Consider the following 24,643-nt stretch of genomic DNA (forward strand, 5'->3'; position numbering starts at 1 on the left):
TTTATTACAATCACACAGCCCTGATTGGTGAAGCTTTATTGTGTCTTGAAATCGGGTAATGTGAGTCCTCTGACTTCATTCTCCTTTTTCAGAATGATTTTGGCTATTCTAGTTCCTTTCCATAAGAAATTTAGAATCAGCTCGTTGATAGCTTCAAAGGGCTTGCCAGGATTTTGAGTTGTTGCGTTGGATCTACAGATCAAATGGGAGAGAATTAAACTGTCATTTTGAACATCAGATTTTTAAGTTCAGCTTTAATCCCTGGCAGACCTGGAATGAGCAGAGACCTAAACTGAGAATCTATCCAGGCCAGTGAGTCAACAGAGTAAAAGGTGCCATTGCGTGAGCTATAGACGAGAAAGCGAGGTGGAGGTCAGACCTGAGGGTTTGGGGCTGAAAGAGAAAACAAGGAGAGAGAGGCTGAGTCGGGATTATTGAGTGTAGACTCCGTCATACACACAAAATGAACTTTGGTCCCTGTCAGGGGGACCTGGGCCTGGCGAAGGGTGCTGTATGTAGGCTTCCAATAAAGGCAGCAGGCCAGCTCTATGGGAACGTGGTTGGGAGGCAAAGCAGATGGCCCCAACATCATTTTCAGTGGCCTTCTTCTCCCTTTGGGCCACCTTCCAGAGCCAAGTTTAGCCGAGTTGGTCCCTGGCTCCCTAATGGCCCTCAGGAGAGCTCCTACACTCCGAATCTCCCTGCTTTGTCTTTCCTGGTGGCCTTGAACGCCAGTGTGCCTGGGCTACAATGAAGGTACTGGGGCTTCCGTAAAGAAGGGTGTCATGTCAATTACCCATGATGGCCCTGAGTTACTGTTGAAGGGCAGAGCCCCCTTAAAGAATTCATTTTGAGCCACAGAAAATCTTAATTTCTACCCCCCAAATTGAGACTCAACCTTTTGGAGAATTAATATTTAGTGACATGGAGCACAAATCATTTCTTTGGCTGACCTCCTATAGATTTACTAGATTGATGTTGTTATGACCTTTCAAATGTTTTAGTGTGGTTTGCCAGTCTGCTTTGCAGCTTTAAGACTCTCCTTTAGCAAAGACAATAGTGACAGGGACAGACTCTGAGGAAAGGTGACGGGAAGTAATGGCTTGCACCCCATAGTCAGTCTTGGTCATTGAAACTTCCATGTTGTCTTTCAACTTTTCTTTTCATTTTTATTACTGGAGATTGGAAGCCTATACATGAACATGGCAAAGGGACTCCCCTCTGAGGACTTCTCTCAATACATACTTGCAATAACAGTATTTCTTCATTTTGTCAATTTCTCCAGGAGAAAGAGAGCTGTCCCACTACATTGCAGGATTGGAGAGAAAGAGTTTAGGGTTCGTAACTATTTTTTAATCAAAGAGTTTAATTGTAATTTAATGACTAGAGGGAGGATGTTTATTACACAGTAGCCCAATAAATATTTTCTAATAAGTATTGAGGCCATTCGAGAGGAGGCTTGCTTTAAGAAAATTGAAAAACACAAGCTGCTTTGAGGGAGGCAAATCATTACATTCAGACACTGTTGCTAAGAGCAGCCCTGCTTTCCCCTCCTCCTCTCTCTCCCCTGTTTTTAAAAAGCTGAAGCTCAAAAGCCTCCATTGTGTGAAGGGGAGAAATATGCTAATTTGAGCCACATTTCCCCACCGAATCTCTTTCTCGGCCTGTCATAGCTGAGATATGAATGATGATAAAGAAAGGAGGCGGCTTTCTGCGGGCTGGGGGCTCCCCTATTGTGTGGGGAGAAAGGGGATGAATAGGGTGACAAGTCCCAGTCACCCGTGAAGCCCCTGGACTCTGTGGGCTGCTCAGAGCTGAGTGGGTTCTCATGGGTTTGCTCTGCCCTCCCCTCAGGCAACCCCTCTCGTCATCTGTGCTAGACAGCCATGTTCTCTGGGGGGACTCAGGCCACCCCCTTCGCAGGAAGGCTCTATGCTTAAAATTATGAAATGTATTAGGATGGGGTAATTATGCAGGGATTCAGGGTGGAGGTGGGGACCTTGCTCCTAGACAAGGCGTAGCGAAGAGAAAAGAAATCGATGTTTTGAAATGGCAGCAAAGACTTCATTATGCCAAGGCCATGACTGAATGGTTGTGTAGACACTTGTGCTTTCAAAGCCCGGTTTAATCACAATTTAATACAATTTGGGTTGTGTTTATTTTTCTCAGATCTTCAGCTTGTTCAATTGGCTCTCACCTTGGATAACTAGATGTGTGGCTAAATTGTTATGTGTTAACCTTGAATTTTTATGTGGCAAACTGCCAGGATTTCTATACAATGAGATGACAATATTGGATGTGGACTCCTACATTGAACCATAGCAAAAACATGTTTTCTTTCCTGCTCTGACTGGCTGACTTTTATGCAGGGAAGTGCACTGGTTTAATTCCTTATGGACGTATTTTGACTCAGTTATATTTTTAAATGTGTGAATTTTATAACTGAAGAATAATGCATGCATTACCAAGCAGCCATTAAGACCTGCAGAAGTACTTCCACATTGAAATCTCACATGACTCATTGGAGGTAATTTGTATATTTGTCATGTATACGTGTAGTGTATTCTGTATAGTTCATGAAATTGAATTTTATACCATGCTGTGAAGCTATAAAATGGATGTTAATTGAATTCTAGGTTTGTGTAGAGTACCTACAAATAATAATGGTACACTACTCCCTTTGTGTCCTTGGGGGTTCGGTTCCAGGATCCTCTTCATGGATGCCAAAAATCCGAGGATGGCCAAGTGTCTCATATAAAATAGCATAGTATTTGCATAGAATCTATACAGTTTGGCCCTCTGTATCCATGAAATCCACATTTTGGGATTCAACCAACCATGAATCAAAAATATTCAGGGAAAAAAAAATTCCAGAAAGTTGATCCCTAAACATTACAGTATACTAATTATTTGCATAACATTTGCATTGTATTAGGTAGTATAAGTCACCTAGAGATGATTTAAGGTAACAGGAGAGTGTGCGACATAGGTTATGTACAAATACTATGCCATTTTGTATAAGGGACTTGAGTATCTGGTTATTCGGATTCGGGGGAGGGTCCTGGAACCAATACCCTGAAGACAGGCTGCATTTGCATAGAGGCTACCCCAGGGGATGCCTGCACACCACTTCATTCCCATGGATTTGGTGTAGTGCTTGGAACATGGCAAATTCAAGGTTTGCTTTTTGGAACTTTCTGAGATTCCTCCCCCCCACCCCCCAAGTTTATTCGATCTGCAGTTGGTTGAATCTGCAGATATAAAACCCAGGGATGCAAAGCCCACAGATAACAGGGGATGGACTAGTATGCTTGAGGTGTGAAACAAAAATATAAGAGATCTTTGTTGCAATTGCCTCTAATGTGCTTTATTTTTTTTAAATTAAGTATTGCATCTTTGTTTCTCTTTTTGATAAATTTAGAAAAGTTAAAACATGCTATATCTTTGCACTGTAGAAATGGAAGTTATTTACACCCACGGAACTTCATGGGATAGAAACCAGGGTTAGAGCTGTTGCGTTCACCTCGACAAACAGGTAGCTCACATACCTGGATGCATGCAGGCACTGCCTGAGACTGTATGGATTTGTTTCTACTTTAAATTAATACCTGGGTTCTGTTGGTTCACATGCATGGTAAGCATGCTTTAGCACTAAAAACCACAGGTTGTAAATAGCTATCGTTAATCTATTTTTCTGGTTGAAATCATACCAGATCAAGGACCTCATAATGAGGAAGCGATTAGCCACCTATTTTACTGACTTAAAGCACCAACTGCAACTGCTCCCAAGAGCACCTCAGCTCCTCGAATGAGAAGCCATCTCTACTCTCTTATTATTTTTTTAAGATTTATTTAATTTTTAGAGAGAGGGGAAGGAAGGGAGGAAGAGAGGGAGAGAAACATCGATGTGAGAGAGAAACACTGATCAGCTGCCTTTTGCCACAATGGGGGACCAAACCTGCAACCCAAGCATGTGTGCTGACCAGGAATCGAACTGGCAACGTTTTGCTTGGTGGGACAATGCCCAACCAACTGAGTCACACCAGTCAGGGTTCCAGTGTCTTCTTAGATCCATAATGCCTGGCATCATCCCTGCCACATGGCTGGCACTTGATAAACATGTCAATAAACAACTAAGTTATTAAGATTTAAAATATTTTTATAACCTGTCTTAGCTGTTGCTAGCAGTAAATTACAGGTATTTAAAAAGGAAAGAATTGACCTTCATCACCTTTTGTATATTTCTGACTGTGAGCCTTAATATGTTTTTAATCCAGAAGTAATGAGATCCGGATTTCTGATGGGTAAGGAAGAAAAGGGCAAAGAGAAGGGAATGGAAATGTTCTGGCTGCAAGTTCAACAGTTAAAATTTTAGGCAGAGGTTTTAGAGAATGCTTAGGGCAGCCTATCTGGGATGCATTACAGTAAATATACTAATTGCTTTTTATTCACAATGATAAAAGTAATCATGGGCAGATTAAAGTGTGTAATACTTTGTCTCTCCCCCCATCGAATATATTAAAACAAGTATGGGGTTACCAGGCTTGAAATTCATATCTCATTCCTTTTGAATCTTCCACTAAGTAAAAATAATCAAATTACTTTCTAAAAAGGAGTAAATACACTAGATAGTTTACATATTGACTGATCAACTATTTGGTGCGAACATGGTACACACATGACCTTCCACTTTCAGCCATGAAACGGACAGAGCAGCAGAAAAGGTTGTGCAGCAAATCCCTCAAGACAAGATTTTTGACGTTTTAAATGAGCTAATTATCAGGATGGCCAATTAGGAATAAACATGTTTAAATTTTCTAAATACAGTTGAGTTTCATTTTACATCACAACGCTGTGTTCAATTTATCCTTTATATGCCAATCCATAGTGTCGGTCAGACATGTTTTTTAAAAGCTACAAATTCACATTTAGCTTTGGGAATTGAAGAATTAGGCCAAATCAAGAATTTCCTTATTCTTCTCTGTTACTTCACTTCCTCTTTGGCAATATAACAACAGCTTGGATTCTTTTAATGCTTTATACAATTGGTGAGAAATTCCAATCTGTTACTAATAATGAAGCAGGGATATGTGCATTGATTGCCTTTCTCCTTTTATAAATAAATGTACACATCTAACCCTAGTATACTCCACTGTCACTTCCTTGCAGTCTGATCCAGTTTCCTGAGTGGGAAAGAATGAGCAGGGACTCAACTTGGGAGCGGATTGCTAGTTATCCTAGGTTGCCCCCGAGAGTGGGTGGAGCAGGTGACCATTATTCATTTATTATGCTCTGGCTGGGGCTGGTTGACAAGCTCCATCCTGGAGCTTTATTGCCTTCTTGAAAAAGCCTTTCCAACCCCACTCTGGTCTCGCCTATTAATCATAATAGCTGCTTTTCATTGAGTGTTCCTAGCTCTTGTGCAAAGCCCATGGCATGCATTAGCTCACTTAATCCAATAGCATGGCTTATCTGTGGCTTTTCATTAAAAAGATAAATTGATGTTAACAAGCATTGATTTCCAAAGATTTATGCCGTCTTCTCTATTATACTGTCTTGGCCCAATATGATTTAACTTTTAAAAGGTAGTTTGTAAGATACATGAATGTGTTTTTGCAAAGATATGACGTAAAATTTAGAGAGAATACCTGCGTCTAGTGTGTGCATTGCAGATTTGGCATTTGAGCTACACCCTATGGAATATTTACTTTGCTAACTATGCATCAGGTGAAAACAAGAGCATATTTGGCTATGAGTCAAGAAATCTGAATCTTTAGTCCTGTCCCTGATTACAGACTGGAAAAGGAGAGAAGCACTGGACAGTTTTAACATTTTCCTCCTGCTTTTAGAATTCTGTGTGCACATAATGTTTCCTTTAAGCAGGGCCAGAAAATCAGGGAAGAATTGAACAAAATTCTTCTCACTATAGTTTCTGTGAAGAAATTCTAGGTGACTTGACTTCAGTGAGGTCACCTTCAATGGTGGTAAAATGAACATAAGGGACCTGCCATATCCATGGCACAGAGCAGGTACAAAGCCCAATGACATAGCACTACAAACCTTCCTCTCTGCACTGACACCTGCCATTTAGTAACCACTTGGAAAGCACATTTGGCCATTCCTATTCTACTTGAGTGTGTAAGTGACCTTGTTTGTCGATTGAAAGCACAGAACGAACACAGTGTTTTTAAAGTGTACTGGTGTGTTGCTGACATTACATTATTTTAGTCCCCAAAAATATGGGAATTGTTTTATTAAGTGGCTTGCAAGGTCAGTGTAGAAGATGACATTCACCTGGTTTAGTGATCCTATCCTAAAAATATATAGATTCACTTTAACAGTACAGTATGCCATTGATGTAAACATTATGAATATTATGTAATTTAGAAGAAAGTAAAACTGCCCGATCCAGCTAAAGTTAGGAGTCCTGTGAGTGAGTACTTGTCCGCTGGGCAGATCTCAGCATCTTTCATAGACTTTTCAGAACTGCTGGGTGTAAGACTGCTCAGAGGGAAGCAAAGATAACAGGCTCTGCGAAACTGTTAGGTGACTCTAACTGGCGCTGTAGTAACAACCAAAATTCTGATTGGTTGAACGAACAATATCGAAGATGCAGAAGAAGATGTTGAATAAAACTGACTTATAAAATGTTCATGGGAGAAAGCAACTTTTTCTAATTTACTCTTCTTTAAGTATGATAAGTTCAAAGTTACTTTGGTGTTACTTGTCCCTCAAGAACCTAGACTGGCTTCTAGAAACCAGTCTCCTGTTAGGAATATTCGTGAGTGATCAGTTGAAAAATCTCTTCGAGAGTCCTGACTGGTGGTTGTTTTTAGTGTAAATTCTGATCATCAGTAGATTAAATGAAATATCTCACTTTTTTTTGTGAAATTTATACTTTATAACCCACCCTGGCCCACCCAGCAGCTGACCCAACAAGGTACTGGTTTCCAGTAGACTTGCATCTGAGGGCTTTTGAATTATGTATCTACAAGTCCTGGGGTTTTTCCTGAACTAGTAAAATCAGGTGTTCTAATGTCAGAAAGTAATTTTCAAACATTCTGTCCAGCGATGTGTTGATCAATCCCAAATATTCTATCAAGCTAAATGTTGGATAATCATATTCTTCTGTAACTCAATGGTTTCCATACCTTGGTGTGTTTATCAGGATCACTTGGTATGAGATTTCTTGTTTGGGATGTTCAATGTCCTTCATCTGAGTAGGTAGTTTCAGGAAGGTCACATCTAGAGTAGAGAGAGAAGAAAGTGACAGCCATGTGCTTACCCAAATCACCTCAGTCTATCCTGGCACTTCAAGGGCTGACAAATATCACAGTCCTTCTATCCTAGCATATCAATAGCCTATTTTTTCAATTGTAAAAGGTACATAAATATATTGTTTCAGTTGTACTAAAAATTATACTCCCCGATCCATGAAGAGATTTTAACGAATCTTAAAACTCTCTTTCTACCAGATTTCTGTTTGAAAAAGACATGACTGAGATCCCAGTAAGCTGCCTTTTCAACAGCTAACGGGTTTGGAAGGCCTGCCCCTGTTCGTGTTGGCTGATGCATGCTTGGTGGACGAGTTCATTAGGAGCCCTCGCAGGGGGATGCCACTCCTTATGAGGGACCTAAGCTCCTCACCAGGGTGTGATAATTAATCAGAAAGCACATTGTCACTAGATCAGCTGACTCCTGATGTATGCCTTGTGTACATAGGAAGTAGAAACTTTCCTTTTTAAGTCAAACCCAGTTTAAAAACCCATCATCTGGTCCTTATTTCTGTTTTGGTTTTAAGTGTGGTTCGATCCTGTTGGGGTCCACTTCCCCCAAAATGATAAGACATACAGTGAGGAGGGAGGGTATTGTTTGTTTCCCTTACTCCACCTCCAGTCTCATCCTGTGGGGTTTGCTGGCTCTCTGATACCCTGAAAACTCAGGTCCCTGGCAATCTAGAGTCAGGGCAAGCTGCCTCCCTTACAAAGAACATGGCCGTCATGTCTTCTGTTATGTCCCCCATAAAATGGGGCTGATAATACCTCCCTCTTAGGGCTGTAATGTGGACTGAATGAGATAACAAATGAACCCTTCTCAAGGCCAGACAGGTTGCCTTCTTAACCTCTGTATCACTACCACTTCCTGTAAGATGAACTTCCTTAAATCTTGTGATCAGCTTCTTTTTCCCCTCATTTCCTCTCACACTCCCACTTCAGAAGGAGAAGTGTTCCATCCTCCTACCCACAGCTGGCCCTCCACCCCTTCTGTGATCTCAATGTGTCATTTATCCACCTTCACTTGTATCTTCTTCAATTTCTCTTTCGAACGCCACCTTCTTTTTAGCATAAAACATTTGGGGACTCTCTTCCTTACAGTGTCCCCTCTTCCTCAATCTGCCTGAATCTTTCCCTGCCTGTTGGAGTTCTTTACAAAGCTGGCTGCCCCCTGCTTCTTCTCTTCATTTCCCAGTCCTTCAGTAGCTCCTCTCTGAACTGGATCCCATTCTAATCTTTCTGCTGATGCTGGTAAGAAAATTGGGATTTTCCATTCCAGTGACCTTGGCCAAGTCCTCACCTTGTGGCTACCTTGACTGTGGACTACCTCCTCCTTTTCAAAATTCCCTCCTCCCCTGTAACAAGGCCCTGTCCTGGATCTCCTTCAATGTCCTCTGCATCCTTTGAGAGTAGTTCTTTCATTAGAGACCCCCACATTGAGTGGCACCCGCAAAGCTTTCTCCTTTGTACCATCTCCCTTGACATCTCATCCGCTCCCATGATGATAATTGGCTCCTGTCTGCTGGTAACACTCACGTCTTCATTTCCAAAATGCCTGGACTGAGCAGCTGCACAGACAGGGCCCACATGGCTCCAGACTTGATAGCCTTTCTCACTAGCTCTCCTCCACCCATTGTGGGTTGAATTGTGTCCCCCAGAAAATATGTTGAAGCCCTTGTGCCCACCACACACTTCTGACTCTCAGATCCAAATCTCTGGGGATAGGGCCCAGGTATCATTATGTTCAAAGTTTCCCAAATGATTCCAGTTTGCAACCAGGCTTGAGAATCATTGGCTGAAAGAATATCACAATATCCAGAGGAAACTTATGGAAGAAAATATAGATTTCAGACTAGTTTTCAACTGAGAGTAATATTGCCTACCAGGAGGCATCTGGCAGTGTCGGAGACACTTTTTGGTGGTCAGAGCTAGAGTAGAGCTACTGGCATCCAGTGAGGAGAGACTAGGGATCCTGCTAAATGTCCTCCAATACACAAGACAGCCCCCGTACCTAAGAACTATCCATTCCCAGATGTCACTAGTTCTGAGGTTGCACATCACAGGTTTAAGAGATGGGAGAGAAGGAGCAATGCTGACCTTGATTTTGAGACAGACAGATGCGGTCCACACCAGTGAGGAGAATGCACACTCTGCCTCATGCCACAATACTACCTGGGCCGGTGCCCGTTCATCAGCCTGATAGGGTGAAACTCTTCATGCCACACCTGTTTCCATCCTGTAAAGCCTCAGTCTCCTCATGCCAAATGTATTCTTTTCCTCTCCTTTTGATAATGAGGTTTAGTGCCATTTTTGCCAGAAGAGGAAGGCTCATCCCCCCTCAAGTTGCTTTTGCCAAACTCAGCAATAACTGTTTAGGTGGCTTCCACAGTTCCTAATGAGGACACTGCCTGTTGTTAAATGAATAGCTGATTAGATTGGGAAGAGACTGGCTAACAGAGACCTTCTCTGTGCTCATTGTTAGAGCTTTTAGCCCGTTTCGTGACAGTGACCTGCCTGGGAACCTCCTCTACCAGTAAAGAGAAACACTAATGCTGATGGCTTATACTTACAGGGCTTTGCAATTAATAAGAGTTTTCATATACATCATCCAATTTGGTTTGTCATCTCAGCTCTTAACTGCATGCACTGTTGTCTTTTATAAAGGCAGGTATAACAAACAGAGGAGGGATTGAGGAAATACATCGGGAAAGAGAATAAGAGCATGGCATCAAAAGGCATTAAAAACCCATGTTGACTTTAAAATTGGAAATTTCAGCCCTGGCCAGGTATCTCAGTTGGTTAGAGCATTATGCTGACACACCAAGGTTATATATAAGAATCAACCAATGAATGCATAAATAAGTGAAATAACAAATCTCCCCCCCACCCCCCGCCGCCAATCAATAAGTTAAAAAAATAAATTTTTATTCTGATAATAAGAGACAAAGCTTTGCCAAACTGATAAAGTTTTGGGAAGATCTAATTATGGAAAGGACTCAATCACTTTCTAAATTTCTGGCTCTATGCTATATTTCTAGTTTCTTAATTTATGCACAATTTTGAATACAGGTCTTAATATTTTGAATATTATTTACTTTATTTAAAGAATACATTTTCTGCTTTAAACGTAAGATTTCAGAATTTTTGCAGTATTTGTAACCCTATTGTCTTCAAAGGCTCACGTATTTGCTGCTAGAGCACATCTTTGATTTTGAGTAATGTGAGAATAGTAGTCACGTAACAATTTCTTTTAAGACACGGTTTATTTAAAATTCATCTATTCAAGCAGGTAAGGGATTTTCAAACTAGAATGTGAAGTGAGGTTGTCTTTGGTTTTGGTGTTGGTGCTCTGGGTATTGATCTCTTTTGCTGGGCATGTAAATTATGTGGGGACACGTGAATGCCTTCCGTGCGTGCCCCAGAAACATTGTGGAAGGGATAGGTCTCCAGAAACCCACTGCCTCTGAGTTGCCTGTCTTTGTTGGAAGTAGTCTCCATTGATGTCTTCCACAAATGCAGTCTTAGCTCCTTACTCAGTAAAGAGATGGAGATGAAGAAGCTTAAGGAATCTGGAGGGCATGCTCGCTCACTGAAAAGGAAGGGACATCCAACACCAGGAGGAAAGAAACAATCTAGAAAGAAAGCCAAGAATGGTAAATGGGGTGAATGGAAAGGTGAATGAGTCTCTGTCTCTTGGAACTGCAGGACCACTAAGAGGCTCTGCCCCTAGGTACTGACTGGGAGGCTGGACTCTGAGGAAAAAATGTTCTATGAAATGTGAAAATCTCAGAGGAATTAGTTTGAAGGAATATGGAAACATCCCTTCTTGGTGATTAATGACTCCCCACTAAAGAGTCATTCAGAGGCCAAAAGAAACTTAAAATATAATTCCAGAAATTTGGAAGAAGTAGACATTTGACAAACTTTATTGATAGCTATGTGATTATGATAAGGAAATGTAGGTAGATGATTGTGCAACTCAATGAATTTCCAGTTGACTGAACAATCATAATTATATAATTTAGAATAGTAACTCAGTTTTCAGCATGTAATCTGTGCTTAATGAATCCTGGTTGAATGAATGAATGAATGAACGAACCAATCAGCCAACCAGGCTGATGTCCATAGTGCATACACAGGACTCTCTCACCTTGGTCTTGTTATGTTCAACACTTCCACAAATTATTTACATCACAAGCATATAAGACACATATAGTAAATTTACTATCCTTGGAGACTGCGATGTTGCGATTGATTTATATTGAGAATCTTCATCCCCATTTCTGGCACCGAGCTACCTAAAACCCTTGGAATTTCCTGAACCTAACTATGGGAGCTGGGTTCCAGTGGAGCCCACAGTGTGACTATAGAGTTGGAACTTTCAGTCCTTGTCTCCACCTCCAACTCCACCTCCAGGGAGGGGAGAGGGGCTGGAGATTGAATTTAATCACCAATGGTTGATTTAATCAATCATGCTTATATGGTAAACCCTTTGTAAAGACCCAAAAGAATGGGGGTTCAGGGAGCTTCCAGGTTGGTTAAGACGTGGATACTTGGGGAACATTGCTTGCTTGGAGAGGGCATGGAAACTCTGCATCTTTTCCCCATACCTTGTGCTATGCATCTCTTCATCTGGCTATTAATTCATATCCTTTAATATCTTTATAATAAACCAGTAATCTAGAAAGTAATGTGTTTCGTTGAGTTCTGTGAGCTACTCTAGCAAATTAATCAAACCCAAGGAAGGCATGTTTAAACCTTTGATCTATACCCATGGGGCAGACTCGTCGGCAGCCGTCCGTCTCGAGAGACGATGGTGTAGCTTCTTAAGAGTCTCTCTGCACCACCGAGAATGGTTGTGCAGTCCGACTCGGGAGTGACACGGTATCTGTCTCCTCCCGTGTTGAATCGACATCTTGCGATGACGCTGGAGTGTCCTCTCCAGTGAAGCTGAAGCTACAGAGCCTGGGCAGGGTGATATGGAGGGTCTGCTGTTGCCCATGCAGCAGACCATGGAGCAGAAGCCTAGGGGATAAGCAGGAATTGTGACTGGCCTCTCAATGGTGGGGGCGGGGCCATTCTTGTGGGACTGGGTTGTTATCCTGTAAGATCTGATGTTATCTCCATGTAGTGTCAAAATTAAATTGAATTGTAGGACACCCTACTGGTTTTAAGGAACTTCTTGGTGGTGTGGGAGACCCCTCGACCACACATATACATACAGTGGAATTGATGACCAGAATTGTTAGAGATAAAATAAACCTGGGAAAGTTATTGATGGAATAGATCATAGAAGAAAAATCAAGATCATCTCGACAAGTTGAAAGCTGGACCAATACGTACAGGCATAGGCATGAGCCCTATGTGTGTATGAGATTAACATTTCAATTAGACCACAGGCGCCTGTGATTTTTAGAGTAATAATTATGAAAAAGACTTGGGAGTCTTGCTCCTGTCCCCCTCATTCAACCAACACTATCATGGACATTCCAATGACTATTTGCTGGTAAAAGGTATTTTCTGCTTGTCAGTCCTCATTCTTGTTGCTCCTTCTATACTGTTTGACACTGTTAACTTCATGCCCTTCATGGAACCTTCTTCTAATTCAATAATCTCACTTTGGCCTTGTTGCCCTGCTTTTCTGATTTTTCCTTGGTGGTCCTTTTTTATCCTCACCTTAAAGGTTTTCCTTTACCTTTATATTTAAAGTCAATGTTCCTTACATTCTAATCTTAGTGTATTTGTAATCTGTTTGTCTCCCTGGTCATTCATTCACCATTCATTTAAAATATATTGTTGATGACCTACTATGTGCCAGGGACTATTCTAGGAGCTGATAATACAGCAGAGAACAAAACAAAAATGTCTGCCATTAAGGGGCTTATATTCCTGGGGGGAAGAGAGACTATAAATAAGTGAATAGAGAGATCAGAGTTGGGTCATGGTTAAAGCAAGAGTGAAAATCAAACCCAGGAAAAGGGACTGGGCATTTGGGTGCTATACTTTTAGACAAGAAAGTCAGGGAGGGTCCCCTGAGAAGGTGGCATTTGGGTAGAGCTGGATGCCTTATACTCCCAAGGACTCCTCTGCATCAAAGACTACCAGATCTTTGTCTCCAGGCAGCTCCTCTCCTCTGAAGCCACCTTCCTGAATGTCTCCTGGACAGCTCCTAAGGGATGTCCTAGGGCACCAGTAACTACGCATGCTCGTCTCTTCTACCAAACTGCTGCCTCCTCTTTGGTTCCCCATTTTGCTTCATAGCATGACTATCTCCTCACTCACCCAAGCTAGAAACCCCAGACTCCCCTTCACATCCTTCTCTTTTTCCACTCCTATACATAGGAATCCAATCAGATAGCATTCGGGTCCTCATGTCTCTCCATGCTATAGTTCAGGCCCTAATTCAGACCCTCGGGTGACTCTTAATAGCTTGCCAGCCTCTAGTCTGGCCCTTCCCCACTCTCTTTCACATTATCAACAGAACAACCTTTCTAAAGCACAGATCAGATCTACTTTTAAGCCTTCCATCAGCCTCCTGGATTAGCGAGGTGTTCAGCCTACTGGTTACCAATCTACCGGTTCCACCACCCACCAGCCCCATCATATACCCTATGCTCTGGAACCTCTGTCAGAAGGGTCATGTCTCCAACACTTTGACAATACCATTTTTATTGTATTTTTCATTACCATTTAGTTCCCTTATGCTCCCTTCCCCCCCCCCCCCCGACACACACAATCACCACACTGTTGCTTTTCATATGTTTTTTTCAGTTTTTTTCTGGAACACTTTTTCTCTTCCCTATGTATTCCTTCTTTGCCCTACCCTATTCTTATCCACCCTGTTCTTCCCTGCCCTTCCATGCCTTTTCCTACTCTTCCCTTCTATACCCTTCCTTACCTAGAAAGTTTCTAACCAACTGCAATAGCCAACTCAACTCTCAGAAGGCTCTCCCAAATTCTCTCCCACCTCCTCTCATCTTCTTAGTTATGGTACCACAGTCTTGGACCAGGTAGGATCACCCTGGTTTAAGAGGGTCTCCTTAGTCTGTGTGTTACATGAAGACAGGCACCAATTCTTGTACATGTTTATGCTTATTGTAGTTATTAGTACTTGAAAGGTTATTCTGTGTATGTTTTATGAACTGACTGGGATTCTACAGAAAGCATGAAAATATGTAAGTTGAACCATATAAAACTGCTGTTATTCTTAGTATTAGCAATTTTGTATGGTTCAACTAATACATCTATTTTGTGTCATTATTTGTTATTCCTATTTTGACTTTTAGAAGTATTCTTACCTTCAGTCTGATTGCCTTAACGTATGGGGCTCAAAGAATTATTTTCAGTTCTGCAAGACATTTCCCATCCTACATATGGATGTGTACCCGAGGAATGTTATAAGTATTTACTCCTCTTTCTTGCTAGTAACAATCTGATTCAGATGGTTTATCATAAACATCCAGGAGGTTTCTGAGGCTGCTTATAAAGTTACTGTGGTAACTTTTAGAATTGTCATACATTGTTTGCCTAATGAAAGGATAATGATGCTGTGAATAAGGCAAAAATGATACATTTAATGATACATGGTACATTAAATGATACAAACATAATACATGGAGTTTTTCAGGGCAAAAGTAGGTAAAAATATCAACTGGAGAATTTGTGACTATCTTGTCCCATGGGTTTGATTTCCATGACTATGATACAGAACTAGAGTTGGCCTTAAATTTGGACTGTCTTCCATATTCTGCCTTCCCACTTTTACAGACATTAAAAAAATAATATTCTTAAGTCATAACCAAATAATTATTCTTTTGTGCAGTTTTATAATTGAATGATCTTGCTAGACACTTCTAAAATAAAATCAATAATATAGCTAATCACAATTGTCTCCTTTTGTGCTGAACTAAATTTTGTTTTGGTTTTAATTCTCATTTGAGCTGTTGAGAGAGAACAAACCTGTCACAGAGCAACAATTACCATCTTTCTGTCTGAATGCACCTCAGTAGTCTTTGCAAAAATGTTTAAGACCATCCTGTTTGGACACATCATTGGGTTTTTCTGTGGAGGTAGTTCATCACAAATTAACCTTGTTTTAAAAAAATTGTCTGTTCCTTTTAATCTTCTTTTTAAAATTTTTATTGAATTTATTGGGGTGACATTGCTTAACAAAAGTATGTAGGTTTCAGGTGTACAAGTCTATAACACATCATCTGTATATCATATTGTGTGTTCACCCTTATATTCAGTGCAGTGTTATTTACAACAGCCAAGATTTGGAAGCAGCCCAAGTGCCCATCAGTAGATGAGTGGATCAAGAAGCTGTAGGGCATTTACACAATGAATCTCTTTTTGAAAATCTGAAAATTAGACTGCCTTGTTTGTCAGTCCCCTTGCCACAAGACAATAAAAATTGACTGGGGCCATAATTTAAGTAAATAGCTGATGGTGGGTGAGATTTTCTAGGACAATGGTTAAGGTGGAAAATGAGATGTAAAATTAAAAGAAAATGTGAAACAGGCTAAACTGGTTTTCAAAATCTTTTTTGGTTTAGTAGGACCTTCGGTATTGAATGCAGAAGACTTTGCGGATTATCTAGACATAATTGTTAAAAGATCAGGCTGTTAGAGGACTTTGATTCAGGATCTTGTACATTTTAAATTTTAAAAAAGATTTTATTTACTTATTTTTAGAGAGAGGAGAAGGAAGGGAGAGAGAGAAACATCAATGTGTGATTGCCCCTTGCTCACCCCCAACTGGTGATCTTGCCCACAACCCAGGCATGTTGCTGACTGGGAATGCAACCGGCAACCCTTTGGTTCACAGGCTGGCACTTAATCCACTGAGCCACACCAGCCAGGGCAATGTGCAATTTTTTAAGTGTTGAGGAAAACACCCTGAAAACTTGAGAGAGATTTTTCTTTGGATAGAGTGGTCTCTAACTTGTCTTTATGTTTGCTTTTAAAATGGGTGCTCCCTGCAACCAACTACCAGAGTCTGTTCTTGGTCAAGGAGCCCTTTGCCCTGTGGTTATCAGTATTTATCCATGTATTTGAATTGAGTTTCTATAAACTTTTCTGATAGGGAAAATGAAGTTAAGTGGTTCAACCAAATGCTTAAAACATGGCGCAGAAATTAGGGACGCTTGGAAACACGTGGCTCAACCATGATAAGGCTTATATGCTTGGATGGGAACATTGAAAATGTTGGCCCACTAGTATCTGGGTGTGCAAGGTGGCTTGTGAAACCAGCAATCAAAATCATCATTGGTACCATAGCTTTTATGCTGAGCATTTAGAATGCTGTCGAAACTTCCCTTTTCACTTTGCACCAGGGGTTCTAATGAACAAAGCTCCATACAGAAATAACCACGTCCAATAAGAAAAAACCACTCTATTCTGATTTTCTTTCTGAGAAGCCACCAAAATGTCAGCTAGATACAGTTGTAGAATATTATGATTATTTAAAAATAAGGACAGGTGTCTCTTTATGAATTAGTCTTGAGCTAAAGTTTTTCTTTCTATCACATATGTTAGCAAGACACCAGAAGACTGGTTCTAATTCGAATTGCTACACTGCTATTGTTATACCCGTTCTTGGGTTTTCTTCCCTCTTAGGTATTTTTTTCCCACATATATATTTATATTAATCTATCTACTTAGAGATTGTGTGAAAGACATATTTGAAAGAACGCAAATATAATAGAGACCCTGGGCAAGTCCTTTGACTATATTCTGCCAGGGTTGGGGGTAAATGAAATATAACCAGTTGTGATGCCCCATAAAGGGGTCCCACGGGAAAAAAAAGGGCTTGCTTATGGAAGACGTGCATTCCCCTGAGAGAACACACTTCGCGGCCGGCCAGCCCGCTGAGTCACGTGGTGGGAGGGGGCTCCTTTCTTCTCCGCAAGCCCTCCTCTGATGTCAGGAATCTCTTCTCTCCTGGGAGAATTAATTAGCATTCATTGGGCGCAGTTGGCAAGGAGAAAGAAGTGCGCGCGGAGCTTGTGTTAGGAGAGCAGGGAGGAAGGGGCCCGGTGGGGAGCTGGTCCTTCCCCCTGCGAGCGGAGCCGCGTTGAGATCGGAGGCACAATCGGACACAGAAAGGCTGTTTTATAACTGGGATCCTCGGTGACGTATGGCCGCCTGCTCCTTGGCAGCCGTCTTTATGGACCAGTAGGCAGAGGGGAATTGACGCTGACGAGACTTTTGCATCTTGGAAGGGACTGTAATCTACTGTAGTGAAGAACAGAACCTCTCAATCACACGAGTGTAAATAAGAGCCGGAGGGGAGTCCAAAGAAAAGGAAGAGGAGGGGAAAAGTGTGTGTTGGGGGGAGCGGGGAGAAGCATTTTTGGTGGATGGTATGAAGCCGGCCATGGAAACTCCAGCCGAGGAAAATACTGAACAAAGCCAAGAGAGAAAAGGTACCCAGCGCTGACAATAGCCTGTTTAAAGCTTTTCACTGGGGGTGCTTAAAAGGGGGTAGCCTGGTTCTGTGGCTCTTGTAAAATAGCTCAGAAGTAAGTAATCCCTATGGCATGGTCTTGCTTTCAGGGTGCTTTTTGTTTTTCCTGTAACCTGATGTGAAATTAATAGAACAGCCTTTCTGCAACCCATTCCTGTTCCAAACCTTCCTACCGAGCATGGTATTGCATAGAAAGGTGTCCGAGGCTTGTCACCATGAGGAGCTGCATTGGGGGAAACTGTCTTTTATTAATTAATGGAATGTCATCACTTTGATTCTGTGTTCTGCATGTTCTAGTCCGGGGACATGGGATGCATTGTGGGCTGCTCATGCCAAGGAGACACTGGAGGGGCACGCACATTAAAGACGCTTTGGTTCCACTCGTGCTCTAGCTGTTTGGACAGTCTCTCATTTTCTGACTGTATATGATGGCCATGTCCGTGTATCAGGCCCTGGCTAGGACATGTCACAGCCATGGAAGTTGGAGCTTGAGAGAGGGGATGTCAGCCCTGTTGCCTAGTGCTGATGGAAGAGGGCGGGGGGGTTATCTGCTCTTTATGACTTGGAGATTTGGTGGATGAGGGGGGATTGATACTTGTTCCTGAAAGAGAATCTTAGGACATATCACAATTTTGACATATAGAATGGTTTTTTTTTAAATAGAGAGAAGTATTTTGTGGTAAGAAAGTGGCAGGAAAATAGAAGCTAAAATGAATCTCTTCTTCGATAATGACTGATTGCAAGTTTGATACCCACAGAATCAGCTCAGCTGCTATTAGTGTAAGGGCATCTCCCTTCGTGGTAATGTGTCTCCCTCCCCCAAAGTCAGAAACTGCCAGAGAGGCACAGGACCGGATTCTGTGACCGCACTGGCTGCAATATCAAAAGCCATCGTGCGAAGGAAGGTTATTATTTCTCACGACCCTGCCGTCCACTGACAGTCACTGGACAGTAGTAATTCTCCAGGATGGAGGTTTTACTTATGAATATGTAGGTTGAACTGTGAAATTGCTGATAGTCAACCATTTTACATGACAAAATGGCAATTTCATGTTTCCAACTTAACAGCACTCGGGGGTTGAGGCTCTGCCCTATTTTACATGAGATTTCTCCTGCACACAATACTTTAGTAACATTATATAGTCACCAGAGCAATTTAGTTTTCAAATTAATTATTTTCAAAGTATGATAAAATAGACAGAAACAAGAATCGCCATTTCAACCATTTAAGTGTATAACAATTCAGTGGCATTAAGTACATAGCCCTTCGATTTTAAATTTGGTAGTTTAGTTCAATCCCTGCATCAAACCTACTGCTCCTCCCAAAAAAAACACCCCAGAGCCCCAAAACAACCCTGCCTTTTCTTTTATGTACATATTTTAAATGTACATGAGCGAACAAATAGCGATAAGAGAATTTATGAACTGAGATGACAGCTTAAAGATTCATTTCCATAATGATCAGAGACAAAGTTTGGGGATGTGATCAAGTAATCTAGCATTGTTATGAGGAAGCCTATCCCAGTTGATAACAGGTTTTTCCTAAAACATATGACTGTGTTTAGCACACACTTTTTATTAATATGGTGTCTGCCGGTGGCAGGTAAAACCATTTTGGTCTCCGCAGAAACAAACCTTTCACTTTTCTCTCCAAAAGCAAGCAAGGGGCATAGAACCACCACGAAATCCTTACTATACAATTGTGTATCTCGTCATTGTTTGGTCTTACAGACCGTTATTATTTTGCGTCAAATAAATATTGTTTAATATTAAACCCACAGGCTGCCACTATGGCCATTGACCATCTGTATAGGAAAACTTGTTAGCTATGCTTTTAGAGACAAAAGTAGAAACAAAAGATAATTCCTGGAGAACTTTAAAAATTAGTCAAATTGATACACACTAGCTATTTGTTAAGGAATTCAAAAATGCCATGCTAATACGAGCTTTGGTCACATATGTAGTACTTGCCGCAGTAGGAATATGGGCCAGGGAGCGTATTTTCACTGCAGCCACAGGGGCTGTGATCGCTCTGGGAACCACCTGCCATACGTGTTGGTCTGGAGGGCGGCTTCTCTCCTCATCTTCGTTTAGACTAACAGGTCCGTAACTGCACAAGTCAGAGCTCACACCGGTGTCACCTTCGTAGCGTCCTCAGTTCGCTCGCCCGTTGTCATCCAAGGCATAAAACGATAACAACACGTTGGCACATGTCTGTCATACCAGTATTCCTTCAGATTTCATTTTCAATTTATAAAATAAACGTTTTGTTCATTGAAATTAACATTTTAAAAATTGACATAATTAGAGAATGCATTATATAATTCTTGAGCAGGTGAAGCTGTTCTTTTTTTTTTTTTTTCTTCCTCCTTTTAAACCTTCCAGGAGATTGAATTTACCAAATTTAATCCTATATATTTTGTCATTTCCCATAGTTTTTTATGCACATATATTTTTTTCCCTCTGTTCCTTCATTTTTAATAATTAGCACTACAGGAGATATCTGTCTCTCATTTTGGGGTATTATTGCCTAGTGACCAGTGCCCAGAAGCTTCTGGATTAATGGCTTTGGATAATTATTACAGTGTTTATTAAGAGTATAAATTAAATTTTACTTTATAAATCGACCTCAACTTTTCTAGTTGATGTCACTTCCCGGGAGTTTTGGCAGGACAAAGAGAGCTGTTTCTTTAAATCAGAATGACTTTGTTCCTATTTTTTTTTAAATAATCCAAGTCCTTTTAAAAAAGAAAGCAAATGTGTTTTTGAAATAGTCTCATAGCTTTTGCCACAGAACGCCACTAAATTATCAAAATTCACAGGAAGCATTTAGTAGTTACCCAGGAATTTTTAAGGAAAGCAAGCAGGTTTTCTCAGACAGATGTAAGAAATGCCAAATTATTACAAATGACAGCTTTTAAGTTGGAAGCATTAAATTAAATCAAAATGTGAGGACTGAGTAAGCAGATTCACTGAAATGGAATAAGTGGAGGAAATGAATTAGAATTAAACAAAATAGATAATGAAACTTAATAATAAAGAATGGAAAGTTAAATGGTTTCTATTTATTTCTGTGGATTATTACTTGATGTCAATTCATTTGTGAAAGTCAATGCATCTAGAATTGCTGGGAGTATGGAGTCATGGGGTAGAAAAACAATTGAATCAGTTGCTCTATTGCGTGAAAAAAAGTCTAAGTATCTGTGATGGAAATTATTTTATTACATGTAGGAAATTGGAATCTACTGAAGCAATTATAGTCAGGCTATTTAAGCTCCTATGAGTCATTGCTCAAATAAATTCCAGAATCCTAGGCATCAAAATAAGTTCCTAACCACATAGGAAGAAAACTGTAGTAAATTTGAAATAATGCATAATTTAAAATAAAATACAGGACATTGTCAAAGTCAGAACTGAATTCAAATTTTTTACTTGATTAAAAAGTTAACACAGCCATTTAAACCTTTTAATCAAATAAATATAATTTCTTACATGGTTAGGTTTTGTTTTTGATTTTTGGGAAAATGTGTACACTTTTGGACCCTCTTTTCTTTTTTGTTTAGGAAGAAAATCACTCCTCTACAACATATGACATGTATGTTAAAAACCCCGAGTGACACATTTAACACACTACACTTTTTCTGGTGATCTTTGAATTACTATTTTATTTTAAGATTTTTTTCTTCATGTTCTCTAACTTGATTATATGACTATGGTACAGAGAATGTCTTAGATGCAGTTTTTCCCTATAAGAATCTTCCAAGGAGGACATTTGAAGAGAGGGTGTCTTGGGGATAGGCTGTAGAGAAAAGCGTGGCCAGCCAGATGGTGCTGGACATATGTGGTAGGTATGATACAGCTTGCTTTTATTTTAATATATTTTTTAGAAAACTTAAGTGTGGAAAAGATCTCAATGAGCCATTTGGTGCATCTCTTACTTTTATATTGTTGTTTCCATTGGCATACTTTTCAAGATTTGGTCTTGCTCTTTCATTAGACAAAGAATTCTGACCTCATTCTAGAAATTTAGATTTGCCTACCTTGCAACTGAGTGGAAATCTTGAATTCAGGTTGTAATGTTAAAAATTATAGTTCTCTGTTATTTTGGAAGCAGAGATTGATTTAGGATAAATAATCTCAACAACATGCCTGACTAGCCTTGATGTTTCCAAGACCATGTGAAACAGCCAGTTATCTTCATGACCAGTTTCCCCTCACTGGGACTGGAATGAGTTAAATTAATTCTAAAGACACTCTCTTGCTTTTGTCTCCTTGGGACCAAATGTACATCCATGTGGGATGGTTGGCCAGGAACAGGATGGCTGTGGGACAGAGGAAGAAGGTGACACACTGGCTTTGAAGAGAGGGAGGCTACAGTTCTAATTCACAAATGTACCTGGTTGTTCCTTCCTTCATTTATTCATTTAATAATGTTATTGGAACCATCATCCTTCCTCTGTCCTCTTAGCTCATGTCATAGGAGTAGAAGGATCCTAACTCATTTCAGGGACCATTACGTGTAGTTTAAGCTTGGTTTTGACTGTACTTTCGCTGATAGGTGGCAGATTAAATAGCAGACAATGCCAGCCCAGTGATATTTTTCTTCAGGGAATATACAATAAGAGAAAATAATTTCCTGTTTTGTAGGCTGATTTGATTAATTGCATTAACTTCTTTATATATCCCAGCCTTAAAAGCTATATTCAGATCAAGGGTCAGCACACCTCACCTGTAAAGGGACAGAGAGTCAATATTTTAGGCTTTGTGAGCCACACAGTCTCTGTTGTAACTAGTCAAGCTACCATTGTAGCCATAGATAGTAAACAACTGGGTGTGGCTGTGTTCCAGTGAAACTTTATTTACAAAACCAGGTGGCCATTATTCACGACCTCTGCTATAGTCTGTAGTGTGGTTACAGCTTTCCTTTCATATTTTTAATAAGAGCTAAAAATGAAGGCCGAACGGATAAATAAATAAATAAAAATGAAGGATGATAGATATAGCTTTCAAAGACCTTGCCCCGTGAATATGGCCTTCCTAAGCAGCTCAGTCTTTGTCCCTGAGTTGGTTCCAGTGATAATTTCCTACATTATCTGCCATCTACAGTTCACTTGTTTAGCCTTGTCACTAAATCACATTATCTAAGAAAATGAAAAAACATGTACAAGGCATTCTTTTGTTTCGTTTTTCCTCGATTTCCCATTGTTTGCGTCATACCCATCTTTGGTGATGACCAACCACAGTTTTGTCTATGGCCATCAGCCACCGCCACTCACGTCAGCCCCAACCATAAATAGTATCTAAGATGTCACAGTCTTTTCTGCTTGTTCAAGAATATAGTTTGGTCTCTTGCCCATCTCTCCTACTCCCTCCGGAGAACAGTTACATCCTACAGTAAGGCAGGATCCCGGGTGTGCACATTTTCCTATTTCTTGCCAGTTGCCCAGAATTGCATATTAATATGCCCTTCAAGCTGAGGCTTCTCCTGGCAATCTAAGTGTTGGGGACCCTGTCCTTTTAAACCAAATGTATACTGTGTTCTTTGAAATTTTGTAAACAATTTTATATTTAACATCTTTATTTAAGTTTGGCTCAAACACATGAAATAGACATGATTTTCTTTTCTTTCATATCTTAAGATTTACTGTCATAAAAAGGCCTTCCCAGAAGTATTGGAAAACCTCCATCCACTTCCCGCTCCCATCGCCACATCTGCTGGAGTAGTAATTATTTTAGGCTGAATTAAGGATCTCAGGCATGGCTGCCATGTTGTTCCCAGAAAACACGTTAGTGTCAGGCAGTCCATGGCTTTCATTGTCACTGCCTAGCAGCCTGTGCCTGATTGCCCAAATGTCTGGAGACTTCTCCACCCTGTGAGGGGATGAGGACAGGGAATAGATGTATCCTATGCAGAGTCCCTGAATTGTGTGGCCTGGCTTGGGTGAGGTCAGTATGCAGGGGGACCCAAGGGTCCATTTCTTGGTCCATAGGGTCTCAGGGAGCTCCTTTTCATTCAACCAAGTATTTATTGAGCACACATTTTGGGGGCACCCACCGTGTGTTGGGTATGAATAAATTTTTTTTAAAGGAAGATGACATTTTTCAGATCAAAAGTGATAGAGCTACAGGGAATCCTCTTGCTTGAGGTCACTATGAAGGGCTCAGAGCCACTTTCCCAAGAGGAAATCAGGAAGGAGGCCAGTGGACCTTCTTCTGGTTCTTCCACCAGCACCGATGGGCATTTTGACTCCGTTTCCTGGGCTCTGAAGTACTGAGTTTAAGATGAGGTGACAGATGTCAGCAAGAGGACCAAAATGTCGCCCAAGATTAAGCAGGCCATGGGCTTCTTTGACAGATGTTCAAGGCGGGGACTAAGGGCCGTGATGCAGAGTGAACCTGTAGTCACCTTTGCTTGTGTCGCTGCAATCATTACTATAAATATCATCTGACCAAAATGAGCATTCTAAAGGGTGGGGGTGGAGGAGGTGGCTAAAATAAAAAAGAATTGCGGTGATTTTTGTAAACTTAACTTGAAAAATGAAGAAGCAGATTCTAACACTCAATTTATCATGCTGAGTTGATAAGATGGTACTGAAAGATTGCATTCCAATCACATTATTTTTAAACTTGCCCCTTTCCTTGAACTATATGGTAAAAGAATAACTAAAAATGCTGATATAGAATCTTTGCTGGAGATAGAGGCACTGACTCTTTGCCACCTGAAATTGGCAGTGAACAGCAGAGCTGAAATGGAAATTGGCAGGTACCACTGGATGTACCCAGGCTCAAAGAACCACCAGTACCATCCCGTGCCAACCCTGGGGGACAGGGCTAGCCCCTTGAGCAGTCCAGGTAAATACAGCCTTGGGGTGAATTCTAATAGCAAGTCAACTGTTATCGTT

The 24,643-nt window shown here is 40.8% G+C and overlaps 1 protein-coding gene across 6 annotated transcripts in view; it reads left to right on the forward strand.

The window, feature by feature from the left end:
- Positions 1-24,643, forward strand: part of GPM6B (glycoprotein M6B) — a 143,874-nt gene that overhangs the window by 85,589 nt on the left and 33,642 nt on the right. Inside the window, exons 1-2 of one of the 6 annotated variants that reach the window (XM_090265119.1) lie at positions 17,231-17,700; positions 24,474-24,593. The exons of 1 other annotated variant lie outside the window; for it this stretch is intronic. In XM_090265119.1, coding sequence (XP_090121245.1) covers positions 17,640-17,700; positions 24,474-24,593 — 181 coding nt within the window. In that variant the 5' untranslated portion in view covers positions 17,231-17,639. Of the gene's footprint in view, positions 1-17,230; positions 17,701-24,473; positions 24,594-24,643 lie in introns of those variants that run through there. 4 more of the 6 variants (XM_090265117.1, XM_090265116.1, XM_090265122.1 and 1 more) reach the window with 4 other exon arrangements.

Source organism: Furipterus horrens, unplaced genomic scaffold (genome assembly GCF_987537825.1).
Source record: "Furipterus horrens unplaced genomic scaffold, mFurHor1.1.pri manual_scaffold_17, whole genome shotgun sequence".
NCBI classification, from domain to species: Eukaryota; Metazoa; Chordata; class Mammalia; order Chiroptera; family Furipteridae; genus Furipterus; species Furipterus horrens.